The 19,558-nt window shown below is 41.2% G+C and overlaps 1 protein-coding gene across 1 annotated transcript in view; it reads right to left on the bottom strand.

The window, feature by feature from the left end:
• Nucleotides 1-19,334, bottom strand: part of LOC146565586 (sodium/potassium/calcium exchanger 3) — a 32,814-nt gene extending 13,480 nt beyond the window's left edge. Inside the window, exons 1-6 of the mRNA XM_085288829.1 lie at nt 18,871-19,334; nt 12,198-12,314; nt 1,054-1,130; nt 804-878; nt 620-704; nt 81-184 (exon numbers count right to left, since the gene is read on the bottom strand). Of these exons, the coding sequence (XP_085144955.1) occupies nt 81-184; nt 620-704; nt 804-878; nt 1,054-1,130; nt 12,198-12,314; nt 18,871-18,973 (561 nt within the window). The 5' untranslated portion in view covers nt 18,974-19,334. The remainder of the gene's footprint in view (nt 1-80; nt 185-619; nt 705-803; nt 879-1,053; nt 1,131-12,197; nt 12,315-18,870) is intronic.
• Between the last annotated feature and the right edge of the window lie 224 nt (nt 19,335-19,558).

Genomic DNA, 19,558 nt, shown 5'->3' with positions numbered 1-19,558 from the left:
GCATGGAAAAAGAAAAGTTACACCACATGTGACAAACATCTGGCTGTAAGATGTGAGTAAGAGTCACAAGTTTAATCTACCTGGCCTGCAAAGATTCCACTCAAACCAATTATGACCAGGATGTTGAAGACAGCTGAGCCCACGATTGTGCCGACGCCAACGTCACCTTTAGTGATGAAGACACCTGAAAAAGTGCAGAGGATTTGTCTGACGTCAGATAAAATCTGTCTGTCATTCCGTGTTTTTAGGGGCTGTTTATCCTTGTAAACCCCAGATGAAAATCCACAAGCTAAAATATGAACTACTAAGAAAAATCTTTGTGTTGCTTTAAACTGGACTCTGCTGACATCTCCTGGATATGTCCGGTACCTACTTAGATCAGGACCTTTGAAACAACGAGAGCATTGAAGAGAGCCAATCCTCTCCCAAAAGCTTTGCTTTATTTTGAAAGTTAAGCCATTCTTTACCCATGCTCCACTTCACCAGGTTTTGGCACGGTCTGCTGACAAACATCACTTTTTCTCATTTAATCTGATGACAAGCAGTGAAAACAAATGTTGTCATGCTCTCTCTGAATGGAAAGAGCTGCTACTTGGTTAAGACTAGCTGGGTTACTAACCAATGAGAGAGGTGAAAAGCTCTGGAGCTGAGCTTCCAGCAGCCATAAATGTGGCCCCGGCTACATCTTCACTGAGCTGAAGGTTCTGGAAAATTAAATTAAAAAACAGTTTGAATAGTCCGATAATAATATTTTAAAACAATAAATTTATATCTGAAGGCCAGCTGGGGCTGGTTTTCCTCACCTCAGATATTTTCTCCAGGGAAGGAACAAAGTAGTCATCACAGACAATTGCCAGAGCGTAGAACATGTAGATGGCCTGGAAGAGAGGGACCCATACACACTTTGCCTTTACATAACATAAACCAGCTATATATGTCGTCCTGTTGTGTGCGTTTATTCTGTATTGATGTCAAGTGTCAGCATCATGACTCAGGGTTATAAATGGAGAGGAAAATGTGCAGATTTGAGGCAACATTGCAAGAAATACTCACACAGAGTGCATGGAGACACACGGCCCCATTCTTCCTCTGCTCCTTGGTGAAGATGTCCTCTGGAAACTCATGGATGGCTGCAAGGTACACATGTTTTATTAAATAAATGCCAACTAAAAACTGAAACCTGCAAACAAAACAAAAAACAGAAAGAAAAAAACCCAGAAGACTATTTTTATTAATCATCATTTGTAAACACGTTTTAAATGAATATATAATTTTATCATCATCATCACCAATTTCAGGTAAGATCTCTGACAGACAAGCTACAAACTGCAGCATCACAGAGACCCAGTGTTCGTTTTGCAGTGACAAATGAGACAGGAAGTGAGGTGGAAGTGAAACTGGCAGCTGCTTCCTGTCCTCCCTTGAGTTTAAAGAAAAAAAAAGGGGAAAAAAAGAACTGTTAATGACAGCTTAGCTCCCCTCTGTTCCCTCGACACTGCGAAAGAAAGCCTTGAGTGTGTGGTACAGCTCCAATTTACAACTCTGAGCCGAGCTGGATGAATGTAAACTACTGGGGAGCATGAAGCTATTAATAGCCCTTCTGCTCTGTGAGACAACAGCGGGTCGACAAGCACACAATAAGCACAGCGTAGCCGCCACGATACACGCTGCACCTCGGCTGCATGGAAACCGAACAACAGATTGCATGGATTAAAAGAGGGTCCCCTGTGATCAGGGATATGAGATTTGATCTTTGACTCTGCGGCGGCAGAGATCGAGAGGAGGAGGAGGCCATATGGTCCCGAAGAAGGGGACAGAAATTTGTTCAGTTTGAAAAGATAAATGTTTGTGCAGTGACGTTTCCGCATTTTTGCTGTTGTGCCACGAACTGCTTCTTGTGTATGGTTTTTAAGAGGCGAGATGAGTTTGTGGACGGGCTGAGGTAAAAAAGCTCCTTTGTGGTCCAGCTGTTACTGCGGGGCACAGCTCGTCCAATAAACTGTCAAGGTTTAGCACGTAAACTTTCTGTCACCCAATCTGACGAATGAAAGAGGCTGGATTTGAAGCAGTTCCTCATGCACCTTCTCAAGCGGCCTGTCAGCTGTCGGACATGTGTGCTAACACACAAACTCTCAGATTAGGATGGAAACGAAGGGGCTTCAACATGTAGCTCAGATGGACCCTTTGAGGGGTTGCTCTGGTGAAGGTAGTTACTATGGCGACCTGCTCCCCGGGGGCAGCTTTTTTCTGATGGGTGGCAGTAGGAAGCCATAGGCAAGGCAACTGAGAGAGCAGTGAGAAAAGGGGAGGTGAATATGTGTTTCCCATGGTTAGGGTTTATGAAAAAAGGAAAGAAAAAAAAAGTGACAGCAGCTCTGGACTGTAATGTCTAAAAATATTTATTTTTCCTAACAAACCCTCAGGAGAGGTCTGAGAGAGCGGGGGGAGGAGGGGGCACGGCACACAGATACAAAGAGACACAAACAGTCTACTGGCTTCCTCAAGGTTGCTGAATGTGCTTTTGCCAAGAATCTTACGCTGTGGTCTCACAGTGCAAGGCCACAAACGGAAACACCAGAGGGTCGAAGATGATCGCACATCTGCAACTTTCCCAATCAGGGGATTTGAGCCAGCTGCGCCGTCAGAGCAGTAAAGTCACAAGTTTACTAATCACTCGGGAACATGTGGACAGCAGTGCTGGTGTGCGGTTACTCTGAGAATATATATAGTCTATATATCATTTCTCTGGGCTCAGTGTTTTTTATTGCCAGCATCACAAGAAGCTCCCACAGCTCATTCACCTCTGATCCAGTTCTGTCGGTCACAGTGTTCACAGCAGCTCACTTATCTTTGTTGCACTCCTCCACAAGCAGCACTGCTAAAGAACAGACTCTCTTCAGATCTGTTCAGTTCGCTGTATGGTTGCTGGTAAAGTGACAGACTGTCAGAAACACGAGTATGCATTGTACTGCTGACAGGAAGGACTTCTTCACAGCCTGAACTAGCACAACCAAACAGCTTTTGTAATACTTTACAGCTAAGTAGGGTATAAAATTAACTTATTCCTTTTTGCTAAACAGAAATGTAGTGGGTTGGTAGTTTGTTACATTTTGTTGGCATATTAGATTCAAAGGGTTTATTAAACACCGTAAATAAGTTAAACCTGAAAATGCTGTCAATAGCCATGTCTTTAGGGATAAAATTGCTCTATAAATCAAACGGACTGATATATAGACAAACTCTTTTAGCTAAACCTTTCAGAAGACAAACATGAATGAAACTGTAAAGTCTGGTACATAAACATAGTGTAAAAAGTAAGGAGATTTGTGTTTGGCTGATTATTTCTTTGTTGTAAAAATGCATCTTGGTAATAAATCTTTTACGGTTAAACGCATTTTTCTTTTTCTAAAAGTGGCTCAATTTAAAGGAAAATGAACAGGTGTTCCAATGGTATAATATTTATTGCCAAGGAGCATTGCTACAACAAAGAAATAACCCTGCAACAAGTTTCCTTACTATTTGTGCTACACCAAGATGTTTCTGAAGTAAACAAATATATAAATTTTTACCGGAAAAAAGTCATTACCATATTACTAACATTAATAAATGACTGTTTGATTAAGGATGTTTCAATAAAGTGAGGTATCTCCTTGAGTATGCATCTATTTCTATAAAATCCAAGTGATAAATTGTAAACTAAAAAAATTACATGTGTATTTTGGACATTCTTTCTCCTCTAGTCCAAAGGACAACGCATCAGAGAAACAAATCATTCCAAAATATTAACAGGGGCCAATACATTATAGAAATAATAAATATATGTTGTACTGGATACAATTTAATGACAAAAATATGTTTACTCACCAAACGTGTTTCAAGATCTGTGCCAATTGGAAATATCAGATGACGAGTATCATTTAGATTATGTGCAAATTAGAAACTGCTCATATCAACAAAACATTTCTCTACTTTCAGATGCACAAATGCAAATGATATGCTATGGGTGGACAATTCAAATTTCAGTATAAATACAAATACATAAATTGTTCACATTAACAAACAAAAAAACACAACTGAGGATTTAGATGAGCTATGTATGCTGACTAACAATAACTTGATGATATGCTGGTCATTCAAGACCTGGAACCTTTTTTTGCAAAGGATTTTCCCCCCTGTTATATACACCACATATGAGCAGCAACTTCAGACTTTGGGTTTGGGCATTTATCTGGATCTTAGTTTAACTAAAAACCAAAACACCCAAATTGTGCTCCCTGATGGCAGCAGCCTTGTCTCATAGGACAATGTACCCTATCACACTACAAACTGCTGACAGAGCAGGGCGGCACCAGCAGAGTCAGATCATTTTTTAGGGTGTCTAACCTCCTGGCCACACATGGCCGGCCACTCTACAAAACACAGAACCTAAAAGAACTGGTAGATCTGGTCCACCATCCACCCCACCCCCAGAGGTTCCCGTAGCCAATCTGTCTGAACACTATAAAACTGATGGTTTTAATCTTGTGGCTGACAGGTGTACGCTCTGATTGTGTGCCATGAATCTACTCATCACTCTTTGTGTGCTCTAGACTATCCAGTGAGATTTATGCTGACCTTAAAGCAACAGTTGCTGTTGTATTTTTTGCTTTGTTGAAGTTTGTCAGTGTGAGACTGGCATAGAAGGAAAACGCAATCATTTATAGCTGAAAATAAGTCGCTAAAGAAAAAGGTCAGCACATAAATTTTAAAGATTAACTCTAAAGCACAATAAAAACCAGGAGGTATGGTTTAGCATGTTTGTAAAGAAACAAGTGCAAGTTGACCCTAATGTGTCTGCTTCCATTCTCAACGCACTGAAAATCTACAGCATAAAACTTTATTAGCTTTTAGTTGAGTCCTCCACAAGACTTATAGCCATTATAAAATAATGTTTCCATTTCAAACTGAATGGACGAATCAACCAGTTGCTACTTTACAGCATAATGACATCAGATGACAACCTTAGTCTATTTTTAAATCTGCAGTGTGAGAGGACAGATTGTTTCTTGAATGTGTATTTTATCTCGCTCCAGATCAAAAACAGGCCATGCTGCAGATTAGATCTTGAAGCATAAGGTCAGTGCCGAGCAAATTCTGCAGGTTTTAGAAATCAAACCTCCATGGAGCTTCAGCAGATTCGATGGATGGACAGTGGGCGGTATAGGATAATGTTATCGATCTGTAAGTCTGCAGGGCGTCCTGGAGTCAAGCTACGGTATTGACAAGCATATTGAGTAAAGTCATATCATGCACCAACCAGACTGGCGCTGGCGTATAGTCTCTTGCCCTCTCTTTCACTCTCTCTCTCTCTCTCTCACACACACACACACACACAAACAAAGAGAGCGCGAGAAAGAGAACTCTGCAAAACAGCTGCATTTTTCATGAGAAATCAGAAAAATAAATATTTTATCCAGGTGTGTAGTGTAAATTCAATTATGCATTTGTTCTTTGATTCCCTTTCCTTTGAGGCAGATTGAATGCAAAACTGATGAAACAGCAGCAGGCTTCAAGCTCCAACAACCACCTTTCGCATCAATAAACACTGAACATCATTTTACGCTGTTCTGATAACAGAGAACAAAAGAAAACTGTGGGGTGTACGTTCGCTCAATAAAACTACAACACGATGCATCATTAGCAAGACAATAAACTCAAAGGAGAAACACAAAACTCATTAATCAGTCATTTTAAAAGAACACCGGTCAACCCCCACAGTAAAATGTGGTCTTAGTACATTTTATCCATTGCATAGAGATGGTGGCTTTTGCTTCTCTACAGTAAAAGTAAATGGTATTCACATTGTTGTGCTCAAACCATCAAAAAGTGTTTGAGAAACTGCAGCAGTGACTTTCCAGAAATCATGACCTAGTTACTAAACTCGAAAGAAGACCTAAAATGTAAAACCATTACGTGAGCAGTTTCATATATGAGCCATTTTCTTTCCGCACTACTATACCAGCCAACCACATCACTGTGAAGAACTCAGCATCTATCTATGGGAGGCATGTGTTTGTGACAGGATGCAAAGAGGGCTCTAGTGCACTCTAGAGCCCTCTTTTTTTTTTTTTTTTTTTTTTTTTTTTTTTTCTTAAATGACATCAGAAACAGCAGTATGCGACATTACGTGATGGCAGAGCTTCAGTTCATCCTTTGTCTTTTTTTTTTTTTTTTTTTTTTTTTTTTTTTAATAAATAGGACAGGGGGAATGAATGAGAGAGAGAGGGGGAGAGAGAGAAAGAAAGAAAACCAAAGGGGAGAAGAGACGGTGAGAAGGGGGGGGAAGAGAGACAAAAAAAAAAAAAAAAAACTCCTGGGTCACCTGTATGGAGAAAAAAAACAAACAAACAAACAAACAAAAACAAACAGAGGAGACAGCAAACAACAAAGAGCAACATAATAATAGAGAAAACAAAGCACCATCACAATAAACTAGCTAGTCATAGATATCAGTATTTACTAAGTAATAAACGATATTGTGCAGCACGCAAGATAGACAGCGCACAGTGTGCTTTGAGGCAGCAGCCAAGAAAGCTTTAGTCCGCGTCTGTGAATACCCATGTGTGCATACCTGTGTGGATCAGCATGCTTGCATTCCAAAGGTTTCTCCATGTAATGATCTGCTAGGGAGTGTGGGGGGGGCCACAGCCCCGTCCTCCAGGGCATGAAGCAGGTATGGAGGAGATCAAAACTCCAGACATCCAGAGGCCCCCAGAACACAAGAGACCATGGAAGACCAACAGAGGGGCAGCCGCGCCACTGTCCCAGTAAGAGCTGAGGAGAGTCCCAGATGAGGGCTCGCCCAGCAGCCGCGGAGCAGAAGTCAGGGGGAGTTGCAGTGACGCGCCCGTGAGCTCCGCCGGCCCCCAGCTGCGCCTGAGTGACCGAGCCCTAGGCCGAGAGGCCGGGGGCACCCCCACCTCTAGAGCCCTCTTTGGCTGCATATGCGACCTAATTTCTCAATGATGCGACTAAAAAAGTCCTAGATTGCACCTTGTCTTCGCAACTCGGAAAGTCTCCGTGTGGTCAACAACAAACACACATTATACCCATATCGTGGTCTAAACAAATCAGAGATAAAAGGCGTGGGACCTCTCTGATTGGCCGCGGTCAATATATTCCTGTAGTTCTACATTAGTGTTCGTTTGAAAGTGCAGGTGGATAGAGAGAGGTGAGTAGCTTGAATAAAGCGATATCGAATCATAAAATCCTGAATCCACTTTTAATTATATATGTATTTTGCCAGAAACGCCAGAATCTCAGGTTAAAGCTCACAAAACTATTTCAACAACCACCAAACAGCTAAAACATCAAATGAGAGCTGGTAAACGGATTCTGCACAAAGACATAAAATCAAAGCGCGGACCCGACGCATCAGAATCAGTGAGATGGCGGCTTTCTCACCCAACGGCACGTACACGGACACACCATCGGTGCTGAAGGCCAAGAACTCACAGTTTCTGATGCCTTGGGTCCTCGTTTTGTGTTTATGTAGCCTAGGCCCGACAGAAGTGGATGTAGCTGTGGGCAATGAGAAAAGATGACTTTTTCGTTAAGTTAAGCCCTGATCCGTCTGAAATTCATAGCCAGTGCTCTGACACGGAGCCATCAACCTCTGAACGCTGAAAAAGCACAGTGTGTCCAGAAAACACATTAAATGCCATGATAAATGCAAGAGTCCCCTCTCCCCACTGCCTTTCAGCGCTGGTGAGAAGAGGTCGTCAGAGGAGGCCGATGTGAGTTTAACATTGTCTACAATATTGCCAAAGAGTGCCAACACACTTTAAGCACAAGCACTTTTTGAGTAACTTATCTTTCTTTTAGAACTGTGCTCCAAATAAAGAACTTTGTGTTGACAAGATTGTTAGTTAATCATTTATAAATCAATCTTGTCTGTATGGACAGCGAATAGTGAACATGTAAAACAGTGGGGTTAAGCAATGCAGTTAATAAAGTTGGGCGCACCAATGCAACTGTGGCAGAAGGTTAGTCTAGAGCCCTGTGAGTTCCTCTGAGCTGAGCAGCACTGTTAGCTCACTGCACACTTCCTATGGTTGGTGATTGTAGCTCAGCACAAAGACACAAAGCTGCTAACAAGGACTGAGTGTTTGTTTTTTTAGGTACTAGGTAGGTACTGCTTTTATGAAAGGAAATATGATAACTTTTCTTGACATTAATGAAGCAAGTAAACAAGCAAATAAGTAAGTATGTCACTATATGTAATATTCAAGTACGAAAATAACCCTTTTAAAGCCAAGTACACCATATTTGATACATGGGTTTTTGTTTCTGAGACTTCATGACACTTCTATCATCAATGTAATTTTTTTTCTCCCCCAAAAACCGACATGGTTCCTTGTTCCTTGTTCCTACAACGTGCAGTGTACGTGTACACTGCATGTTTTACAATACGTCAGAAAATGCTTGATGTAGCAAATATACTACAAATGAAAACTCATTCATATATATTTTTTAAACTAGAATTAAAAAAATTAGAATTATTATTTCGTGTTTCAGGCTTCAAAGGGTTAAGTATGTATTTCAGCAAGTATGCAAGCATCCATGTATATATGTAAGTAGGCATCTAACTATGTATGTATCTGTGTAAGTAAGCATGTAAGTAAGCTATTAATCCATTATATATGCCAGTAAGTATGTAAGTAATTAAGCATGTATATAAGTAAGCAGTTATGGTGTACAATCGAATATACTTACACAGTATTCATGTGAGAATGTAAATATGCCTGTAAGTATCTACCAAGTTTCAAATAATGTAAGGAGACAACTTTCTTGCAGTCAACATCTCCAAAACTGAGCAACTTCAAGAGCACTCCAGATGGATAAATGGCTCTGCAGACTTGAAGGGATACATGCAAATTTGATTTGAAACATAAACAGCTCCTTTTAAAGGAGAATGTGATAAACATACTTTCAGCCCTAAAACGCTGAGTATTTAATGGACAGAATATGAACTGGAACAAGGACCCATATCTGCTGTTTTGCAAAGCTTCTTCTCCAGTTTCATTAGCGACTGTATAATGTAAGCGCCCTGATAACAGTCCAGGACCATTCGAAGACAATTTGAGTTGGATTATCAGCCAGTTTTTCTTTCTCAACACTTCCTCCCTCTTGAAAAAAAACTCTCCAAAAATGGCTGTGGAAAAATACTATTCTAAGCCGACTGTTGCTTGCCAAAACAAACATAACAAACCTCGACAACAACGCACCCTGAGCCATTTACTTCATTTACATCGTTTGGATTCTTTGAACCCTAAACCCCCACCCGAGGCCAGCTGTCTATTTTTAGCTCTTTGCACTTTTAATGCTTGAAAGACTGAATTGTCTGGGTTTCAAAATTTAGCATTCAGTTGCCTAGCAACCACAGTCTCCTCGAGGCTTGTCAGCTGAAGCCGGATCACACCGTCTCCATCTTGCTAAGAAGCAGAGGGATGAAAAGAGAGCCGGAGGGCTGAACGTTACTGTGCAATCCCCGAGATAATATCCCCCGAGGTCCAGGGCAGGGTTTTTAATCACACTCCAGATTATGCAATCGCTGTCAAGCGGCTGGCTGAGAAGGAGGACTGCAACCTGAGGCTCGGGCCGTGCTCACTGCTGTGCCTTATACTACCTGTCCAGCCTTTTTACATCTTCATGTCTCCAGTCTATTAGCACAGCTTCCCCATGTGCACTTGTGCCTTTTTAAGAGATAATGAGGGAAATCTGTTTGCAGCCAGGAACTCAATAAAGGTCATGTGTCATCAGATTAAAAAAAACATAAAACTGGTTACAAATGGAGCACTGGGGTGGAGATACAACGAATCTCATTATTTTATCTCAGGAGTGCGAAGTATGAGCACCTCTGCTGTGGTGTGTGGCAGACTGAGGGACAGTGAGCTAGCTGTATCTCACCTGTATATCTGTTTTCATCATCACGCAACAGAAAAAAAAATCAATTAAAATCATTTTTTTCCTTATATGTAAAATGATGGGTGCGTGTCTCCTGGTGGCGTTGATTAATTCTGACAGCCTGGGATGAAGGCATGGTTAACTATCAATCTGGAGGCTATAAATACCGACGGGTTATTTAAGATGAGATTTTGCACTTATTGTGGATTTGCAGAGACATTCTAAAATAAATAGACGATGATTGGTGGTATATTGTTTTTATCTTAAATTACTGCTTCAAAATAATTTCCCGAATTGCTGCTTAGAGGTGTTTCAACATGGCTTCAGAGGAGCAGTCTTGCCCCTGGTCGGCACAGGTTTTGTGCAGATGTCATTACCCGAGGAGCGCTTGAACTCCTCGGGCAAGGAGAGAAGAAATTTCACAAACTCACTTGTTGTAACTGTGGCATCCTATTACAGCAACACGCTCAAATTCAGTGAGCTCTTTAACAACAACTCGTTCTTCTGCAAACGTTTGTGAAGGCAGACTGCATGACCAGGTGCTTGACCCTATACACCTGTGGCAATGACGCCTGAATTCAAAGATGAAGAGGTGTGGCCCAATACTCATGTCCCTGTACTGTGTTTCTGTATTTTTAAGCTGCACATCCAGATTAGGCAGAACAGGTTTTGGGTGGCATTTAGTGAGGAGTGTGGTCTTGGCAGGCCATTTGCATGGAATATTATTAGCATAACTTGCCCAAAGACCAAGCTTGAAATTTTGTCCTCAGCTTCCAACAATAACTGTTCAGTTTGCATACAATACAGAATTGTGACTGACAGCCTAATATTAGAACAGCCATAGAGGGAATGCAAATGATACAGAGATACTCAATTGTATTCTATCAGAAGGGCAACAGATTTTTCATTGAGCAGCCGTGTTATTTTATCTACTCTGTGCTATTCTCCCCGCACAACAATGAAGAGATTTCCTCTCCGATCTGAATTTTTAATAATAAAAGTGTCAGCTGTGATGAATGCAGCTCATGTCAGCCAGCCAGCTAATCAGCCTGAGAACCAGAGAAGCAGAAGTCCCATTACGGCTGCTCAGCGGCTGCATGTCTCAGTAATAATTTCATGAAGGGCAGTTAGAATCCATCCGAAGCGTTCAGGGCCGACCAAAGCTAAGGAAGCAAAGAAAGTAACTGGGCATTTGTTAGAGACAGACTACCTCAGAAAATCTAATCGGATCTTCACTCTGCCGGTCTTCTTATGGGCTTCATCCATCTCCTCTTTTCAGTGCACGAGCTTGACACGCAAACTACACACTCATGACAGCAAACACAATGCCTACTCTGTGTGACCTTTCAGTTCACCTGCAGGGGAGAAGCACATCTCTAGTAGACTTCTTTTTTTTACCTGCGTACACACACACACACACACACACACACACACACACACACACACACACACACATACATAAGAACTCCCGTCAGGCAATAACTGCTGAACCACACTATAAATCAGATCAGAGACTGTGCCTGTAAATAACCAAACAAAATCCGTAACCCCAAATAAATTTGGCTTTTGCAGTAATACACAGCCTCCACTGTGGGTTGCTTCCTTGAAGTCCTCTTCTGACCTCCTGTGACTTCAACACAGGGTTCAAACTTGCACCTGAAAGATCAGGGAGTGTCCACACCAAAAGAGGGGGTCACACTTTCAACACAGAGCACAACTGTAACATCCCAAGAAGTCTGGGAGAACATTTGTCTCAGATGACTTGAACTGTGGTGCGTAGAATCATGTGCTGGCACACAGCTCATTGAAAAGCCATGTTTTTGTTTGAACAAATTACAATAAATGCCAACAACCTGTACTTCCTACAAGTCTTGGCTCTCTGCTACTTCATCTTAGGAGATCCAGTTGCCAATACAAATATGCACCTGCAGGTGGAAAAGTGGGAATTCCAGGGAGCAGGAGAATCAGAGGTGGTGGTGGTCACTGTTCAGGTGGGGCGGGCGCCCTCATACACAATCAGACAGCATAGCTTGCTCTCTATATTCCTAACTAATGACTGCCTCAGTGTATAAAACTGTTTTATTTCAGTTTTAAGAAAATGTAAAAATTCACTGTTACAGAGCATATAGGGTTTTTTTTAAGGCATTATCTACGTGGAATAAGTGGAAGGAAGTACAGACAGTGTTGTGGAGCTTGCTGGTGTGTCCTGGAGAAACAAGCGGCATCTATTTAGGAAAAGAATGGTGACTCACCTGCTCGGGGCTGATCCAGATCCAGGCTCTGGTTGTCTGAGTTCTCCTGCATTAACCTTCGTGTCCATTGTAGCGTCTCACCATTCACGCCTGGCTGAAACCCCAAAGACTCTGTCTCTGTTGCAAAACAACACGAGCCATTTTAGTGCAAAAGCAGCCAAATGAACAGGCCTCACAGGACTCCAGATTCAGAAGGTGCTTTGATTTAGAGTCAATAACAAAAACTATTCTCACTAATGTTTTGCACTGCATGTTGATGGATTGTTTCTTTAATTAGCCGACGACAGGACAAACTGCTTATTGATCTTTTCAAGCAAAAATGTCAAACACTTGCTGGTTTACATCTCTCACCTGTAACAATTACTGGATTTTTAAAAACCAAAATTAAAACGAAATAATCAGAGGTCATAACGAAAATAATTAGCTGAATTAAAATACCTGTCGCGATTTCTCAGAGTTGTGTGTGTGCTGCCTAAAAACTGTTCATTTTTACCAACACCATCATTTTTTTTCTGTATTGACGAATTCGAACGCTGGACAAGCAATCTTACTGTAATTTCCAATGTGAGGGTTTTTTGGGGGGATCTAGCAAAAAACAAATAAATAAATAATCACACTGTAGCGTTGTGTTTCTGTCTGTGGGAGATAACAGCATGTTCACTATTTCTCAGCCATCAGTGCTGAAATCTTTACAGTGTCTATTTCTGTTGTGTATTTTATTCCTCAACAGTTGAAATGTGTGGGTTTCCTTTTATAGCTTTGGCAGAGCGACAGCTGAATAAGTCCCATCAGATAAATCTGCCTCTACAATCTATATATATGGAAAAAAAAATATATATAAATATATATATATACAGATCTCCTTCTCCACCACCACCCACTGAGAGCTTTCCACTACAGGCTGAGAAGATAGCGAGGGAGTTATTACGCTCTCTACTACACGCCGTCCTTTTATTATGAGGCCTCTCGGCGTCTGCCTCTGATGCATTTCGTGATTGCCGGGTGCTGTCGTGTCCCTTTGTACCTTACAGCTCAATGAGCCCATTTCACGAGGGCAGCGGTCGAGGCTGAGAAGAGACGTGAAGGCTTTCATGTTGAGGTATCAAGAGGAGCTCGCCTCGTGTGAAATTCAAATAGGTTTCTGCCACAGATGGCTCTGTACCGCGTTTCACATGTCTCACTGGGACACATCTATAAATGCCTAAACCAACATTTTAGCTCATTAAAAAAAGGAGACATAAATACGTGATGTTTATTCCTGTAATCTCAACATGCTATGATCTGCACACATCATGGCTGTTTGACTAACTGTATCATATATCTGGGTTTTGAAGAGTAGATATTTTAAAAGCCGAACTAATTAATTTGTCTGTTGATTAATCGAAACACTGTCACACCTCCTTACCAGAAAGCAAATATCAGTTTTATCTTTAACACTGAATAAGCAATAGCTTCCAGTGTGGGGAAAAATACACTCACTCGCCACTTTATTAGAAACACCTCGCTGGTATTGGGTTGGATTCCCTTTTGTCTTCATAAATAGATTCAACAAGGTGTTGGAAACATTCCTCTGAGATTTTAGCCACACAGCTGCTTATTCATTTCTTGCTCCTCCACATCCCAAAGGTGCTATATTGGATTAATATCTGGTGACTGTGGAGGCCATTTGAGTACACTGAACTCATTGTCATGTTCAGGAAACCACTTTGAGATTATCTGAGCTTAGTGACACAGCGCATTATTTTGCTGGAAGAATACAGGATGATACACAAGGTTGATTAGCCAGGTTAGATAAACCTTGAAGAAAAACCTATGAATTTTACATAGGTTTATATTATAGGAAAAAAGATGTACATGGTCAATAATTCTTTATAAAAGTATGCTTTTAAAATCATCAAATCAATAATAATTAAGCAAGCTTCAAAATCTACCCTGCTAAGTAGTTTACTAGGGCATCAAATCAAACGCACATCATAAAACAATCAGGTCTAACAAAAGTGTCACAAGTTATGGAGTGTAGGAGTGCTGAGGTACCAAATGCAAACAAATGAACTAAAAATAGACCTTTTATTAGGCTGGTGTAATGTCCAGTAACTACAGAAATCTTATATACACTGTACGTGATGGTACACAGGAGGGTACACTGTGGTCATAAAGGGATGGACGTGTGCAGCAACAGTACTCTGTGGTGTTTAAACAATAAGAAGCGGGCCCAGAGTGTGATAGGAAAATATTCCCCACTACATTACACCACAACCAGCAGCACGATCTGTTGATATACAAGGCAGGATAGATCCATGTTTTCATGTTTATCCTACCATCTGAATGTGGCAGCAGAAAATTGAGACTCATCAGACCATGCAACACTTTTCTAATCTTCTGCTGTCCAATTCTGGTGAGCCTGTGTGTGAGTTGTAGCCTTAGTGTTTTTGTTTGTAGCTGACATGAGTGGCATGTGCTGTGGTCTTCTACCGTAGCCTAGCTGCTTCAAGGTTTAATGTGTTGCGTGTTCAGAGATGCTCTTCTGCATACCTTGGTTGTAACAAGCAGTTATTTGAGTTAATCTGGTCATTCTCCTCTGACCTCTGAGATCAACAGGGTATTTTAGCCCAGAGACCTGCAGCTCGCTGGATACTTTCTCTTTTTCAAAGCATTCTAAGTACACTGAGTTGGTGTCATGTGATTGGCCGACAAGCAGTTGAATGGGTGAACCTAACAAAGCAGCCAATGAGCGCATATAACTTTAAATATAAGCATTCATATAACTAAAACGAATTTTTTTTCTAACTTTAATTAAATCAAACAAACACTGATTAAAAAATGATTTAGCCTCTGAATTTATCACTTTAGATTTTCACATTCCAACTACATGGACAGAGTTTTCAATGCACTATATTGTAAAGTTTTCTAAGGTGCTAAACCTCAATATTCCAGTGTTTCATTTTTTTTAAACGTTTTTTTAAAGACATCCTTGAAGTTACAAGTTTTGTAACAGAAATTACACATGCACACACTTTCCACGCATTAAGAACGCAGTGTGAAGGTGCTTTTTACCTTAATGATCAATGGTGTCAAATTTGGACAACTTTACTGTTACAGTATTATCTACTGTAACAGTAAAGTTGTTAGTAACATTTACATGTAAACAAAGGAATAAGGAACCAGACTGATCAGTGATGAAAGCTGATGGAACAAGAAATGAGGTGTTTGAATGGAAATACCTTAATCCTGCTGAGAAATGGCCCAGTATAAACACATAACCTTTAAATACATAATTTTGGTCATAACTCACTGTATGGCAGTGCAGACTGTGGGAAGGTCCAAGCAAGTTATGTCCGCATAATTTATGATTTCTTTTGTTTACTTTTGTTTTTAGTCTTAATGTGATGAAGAAATCAAATATTCGGAATCTTTTTGTAACTTGTGCTAAACTGGGATTAATGGTCTAACTACCATACAAACCTTTAAAGCTTCTTTTTTCCTCCCTTTGTCTGACTTGAAACAACAATGTGTTATTTAAGATACAGATGAACAAGGCCCTACGCCATCTTCTTTTCCTCTCTGAAAACCTAGTAGTATCGCCATCTTTGGCGGAAACAAGACATTTGATGCCATCAATCACACAATGACTGACAGGCTGGCTTCTTGAGATCGAACCCCAAACACCTTCACTGCCTCCACAAGGCCAGACAGACAGCAGTCTGCAGTATTAAATGTGCCTGACAGTGAAATCCTCAAAAGGTAGCAATACAGGTAAAACGTCTGTGTGTGTGTGTGTGTGTGGGGGGGAATCTGCAGTCCAATCTTCTCATGGAAACACTGTTATCTACACAGAAACACTGCCATGTTTCCACATAGATAACGCTGTAGTCCTCTGGGTCTCTTTGACATTCACACTGCACATTTAGTAAGTGTCCTGTGTCGCTAAACAAAGAGCTGATAAACATTAAATTTGACCTGAATTATACCTCAGCCACATTTTGATTAACATCTGAGTGCAGACAATACCAAATCAAACATTTAAAACAAGTGTGGAGACATTTTAGAGTCGGACAGTTAGGAACAAATCATGGATGATGAGTATTTTTTATAACAGAAGAACACGTGCCAAACCTTTCTACGTACCTCAACGACAGGCATCTGGACGTGTGCACAATGTTCCTATCCTAAAATGTCACCGTTATTTTGTGTGAGCAGCAACATTACTATCTGTGTTTACACTGTAGTACTGCTACCTTTACTTACGTAAAAGATCCAAATACTTGAGCTGTTCAATCTTTCGAGATCTACATACGTGGATGTGTCACTGTAATCTTCATGCAGATGTTTAAGGAAAAGCATGAAGATTTCATGTGGAGGGACTCGGGAGCATTTTGTCAGGTTTATGCAGCTTTAAAAAAATTGATTGGTTGATTCTCAGTGCTCTTATCAGCTGTGGGTTCATCTGCGAACGTGCGGTAGATGCCCAGCAACATGGGCAAAATGTGTGTTTCACTTTACAGAAACTTGGTACTATTAAAAGTTCACATATACGCTGAATTTTATCAGGTAGACGCAAACACAGCTCCAAATGATCCCAAAGTTGCCTCATATCTGCTGGTTATATAAATTTGCAGTATTGGTACAGCCATGTGTGTACTTTGCTTTCATATTATGTTTACTTCTGCAAAGTTGACAGAAAAATGTGAAAAAGATTAACGTTCACTAAACCTGCTAAGCTTTTTTACATCTTCCCAGAAACTGAGATGAGCTCCCATGTTGGAAGTGTCTTGCTCATGTGGTAATATTGGTGTCCGAAGGGTGTTTCTTGTGTTTTGCATTGCTTAAAAACAATGAATATTTTACCATTAATCTTTTTCTTTGGCAAAAATGACAGTAAACATGATTTTGCACAGAAATACTTGACAACAGTTTGCTTTGGATTGTAATGCATTCTCCCAATCCTTAATGTAAAGCTTCTCTTTTCCCCACCCCAGTATCAGACTGATAGTAACAGAGCTACACATCCATAAATGGTTAACGGAGCAGTGGTATTCAGGATGCTACAGTATGTGTAATATTTTCCAACTATTGTGAGAGTAACCTGCCTGTCATCATTACAAACAGCAGGACACATGCTTTGCCCAGCGCTTTGTGCTTTTATATGGTTTTAAGTTGAGCAGCCTTGGTCTCAGTTCGGAAACCCTCTTCAGAGCTGATGGGCACACTCATAATTTAAAGGTGAAGTATAAATATTAATGACACGGCTCATTCAGAAGGACACTCTTCCACCAAGGATGTCCTGTGCTACTGGGATGAAGCCCAAAGGTAAAAAAAAAACAAAACACTAGTGATGGAACAAAAAGTTCACCTATTCAAATATTTATCTGAACAAAGGGTGGCAGAGGGGTGCAACGCAGTTGGTGATGCTGGTGCTGATGAGTGTGCGTGACAGCGAGGGATCACATCAGCAAAGGCGATGAGGGGATGATGATGAGCTGGAGGAGGACAAGGGTGAGGGGGTGGGGTGATGCCTTTAGGTGCAATGCTGTTAGATGAGAATAACGCATCTAACTTAGCGGCTACTGATACAACTGGAAGTGTCGCATAATCTTAGAGGGGTTGTGTTTTAAGGAGACGGAAGCACATAAAGATGGAGGTGTGTGTGTGTGTGTGTGTGTGTGTATACACAAATTATAAAGCCGGTTACTTATGTGACATTTCCTTCACTACATGTCCTTTTATAGATGTAAGTTTATTTTACCCTGGAGGCTGCAGGCATCAGTCCTAGGGGATATGAGTTATGTCACATGTTGCCAAAAGAAACGAACCGAGACAAATTTGATTAATTTAACTATTAATTAACAACACTCCACTGAAAACCATGTTCGCCGCTTTCGGGAACAGGAGGACACTAACAGGGCAGGCGGTCTATTTGGGGATAAGGCAAATATGCCCCAAAAAATTAAACATGCTCTGTTGTATACAGTAATTCTTCAGAGATGAAGATGTAATATAAATTGAACGCCCAACCCATAAGTGACCTTATCCGCAGTGATTGGATTTAAACATGCCACAGTTTGTCACTGCTTTATGTAATCATCAAACTGTCACCTTCCCTCAGGGTGACTTGACAATCAATCCAGTGCGCACCTGCCTGCTCTCCTACTTATTCATCACCGTTAAGTGTTGGAATAATGTACATGTATTTCTACACACGTGCATCTGCAGCTGTACCACAGGTATACATATGTAATACATACATCTTTATTTTTTCTCGAAGACAAACACATGAATTATGCAGCGTTTCTACTAGTTTCATGTGGCTTTAGTTGAGAGAAGCACTACCTTAATACACATCTAAGTGCGTGTGTGCGCGTTTTTAAACAATTTCCTTCTGGTTTCTCCTCCTCACTGCCAGGATGCAGAGAATTAATCATCATAAATCTTTATATAAGAACGAGATAATAATAATTTAGCATCTAAGTGGGCACAGCAGCGGCATTTCTCATTCTTGAGAGCAAACACACATGCGTGGAAAGTCAGATTCATTATACTGCGAATGTGAAGAGAAAGAATGTGTTTTACATTTTATTTCAATCTTACGAGATATCCTACAGCTGATATTTGTACGGATTTATAGAGTAGACGCACGCAGGCGCGCTCAGCCTCTGTGTCTATATTAAGGTCTCACCTGGTGCCTGGATGACCTGCGCGAGCCAAATGACGGCGACCAGCCCGACTCCACAGCAGCAGAACCGCTGGAAGGGCCGCCGGTGCCTCGCTGCTGCTTTCATTCCTCAGCCGGCCGCATATCCACCAGAAACATCTGTTGCTCTCTTTTACTTGTTTCACACTTTTACACCGCAAGAAGCTCCGAACAAACCGCCAGCAGTAGCAGGAGCAGAAAACGACTTCTCTGACAAGTTGTGTCAAAAAAAGAAAATCCCCGCAAACGACAAACCCGTTTTTTTTTATTTTCCCCCCTCCAGGCTCAGAGGAGACGTTTTGCTGGTAAACTCATCCAAAGGTCCGGGTCGCACATAGCGAGGAGAGGCGCAAAAAAGCTTTCCGCCTTCATGTGTACAGTGTGAAAGGTCGACAGCAGATCCCACAGTGAGCTGCAGCAACAGGAGGCGACATGCTCTGAGCCCTGTGTGCCTTCACTCTGCCTGTCTGCTCACGCTGTGGGCTTCCCCCGTGCGGCCACCAGGCGACGACAAACGCAGCCGATGTCGAGCAGATGACATGTGGTTGATATTTCCACTTTTCCGAGCTGCAAGCTGTGGCTTATTAAAGAAAAACACTGCAAGGTGTGACGGACACCTCTCCAGAAGAACTGTATGATTTAACTTCCCCTGGGGCAATGCTCTGTCTACACC

Source organism: Mchenga conophoros, linkage group LG10 (genome assembly GCF_057382185.1).
Source record: "Mchenga conophoros isolate Kocher_MC1m ecotype Shallow Benthic linkage group LG10, M_conophoros_male_GT1.1, whole genome shotgun sequence".
Taxonomy (NCBI): Eukaryota; Metazoa; Chordata; class Actinopteri; order Cichliformes; family Cichlidae; genus Mchenga; species Mchenga conophoros.
This window is presented reverse-complemented; position numbering and strand designations above follow the sequence as displayed.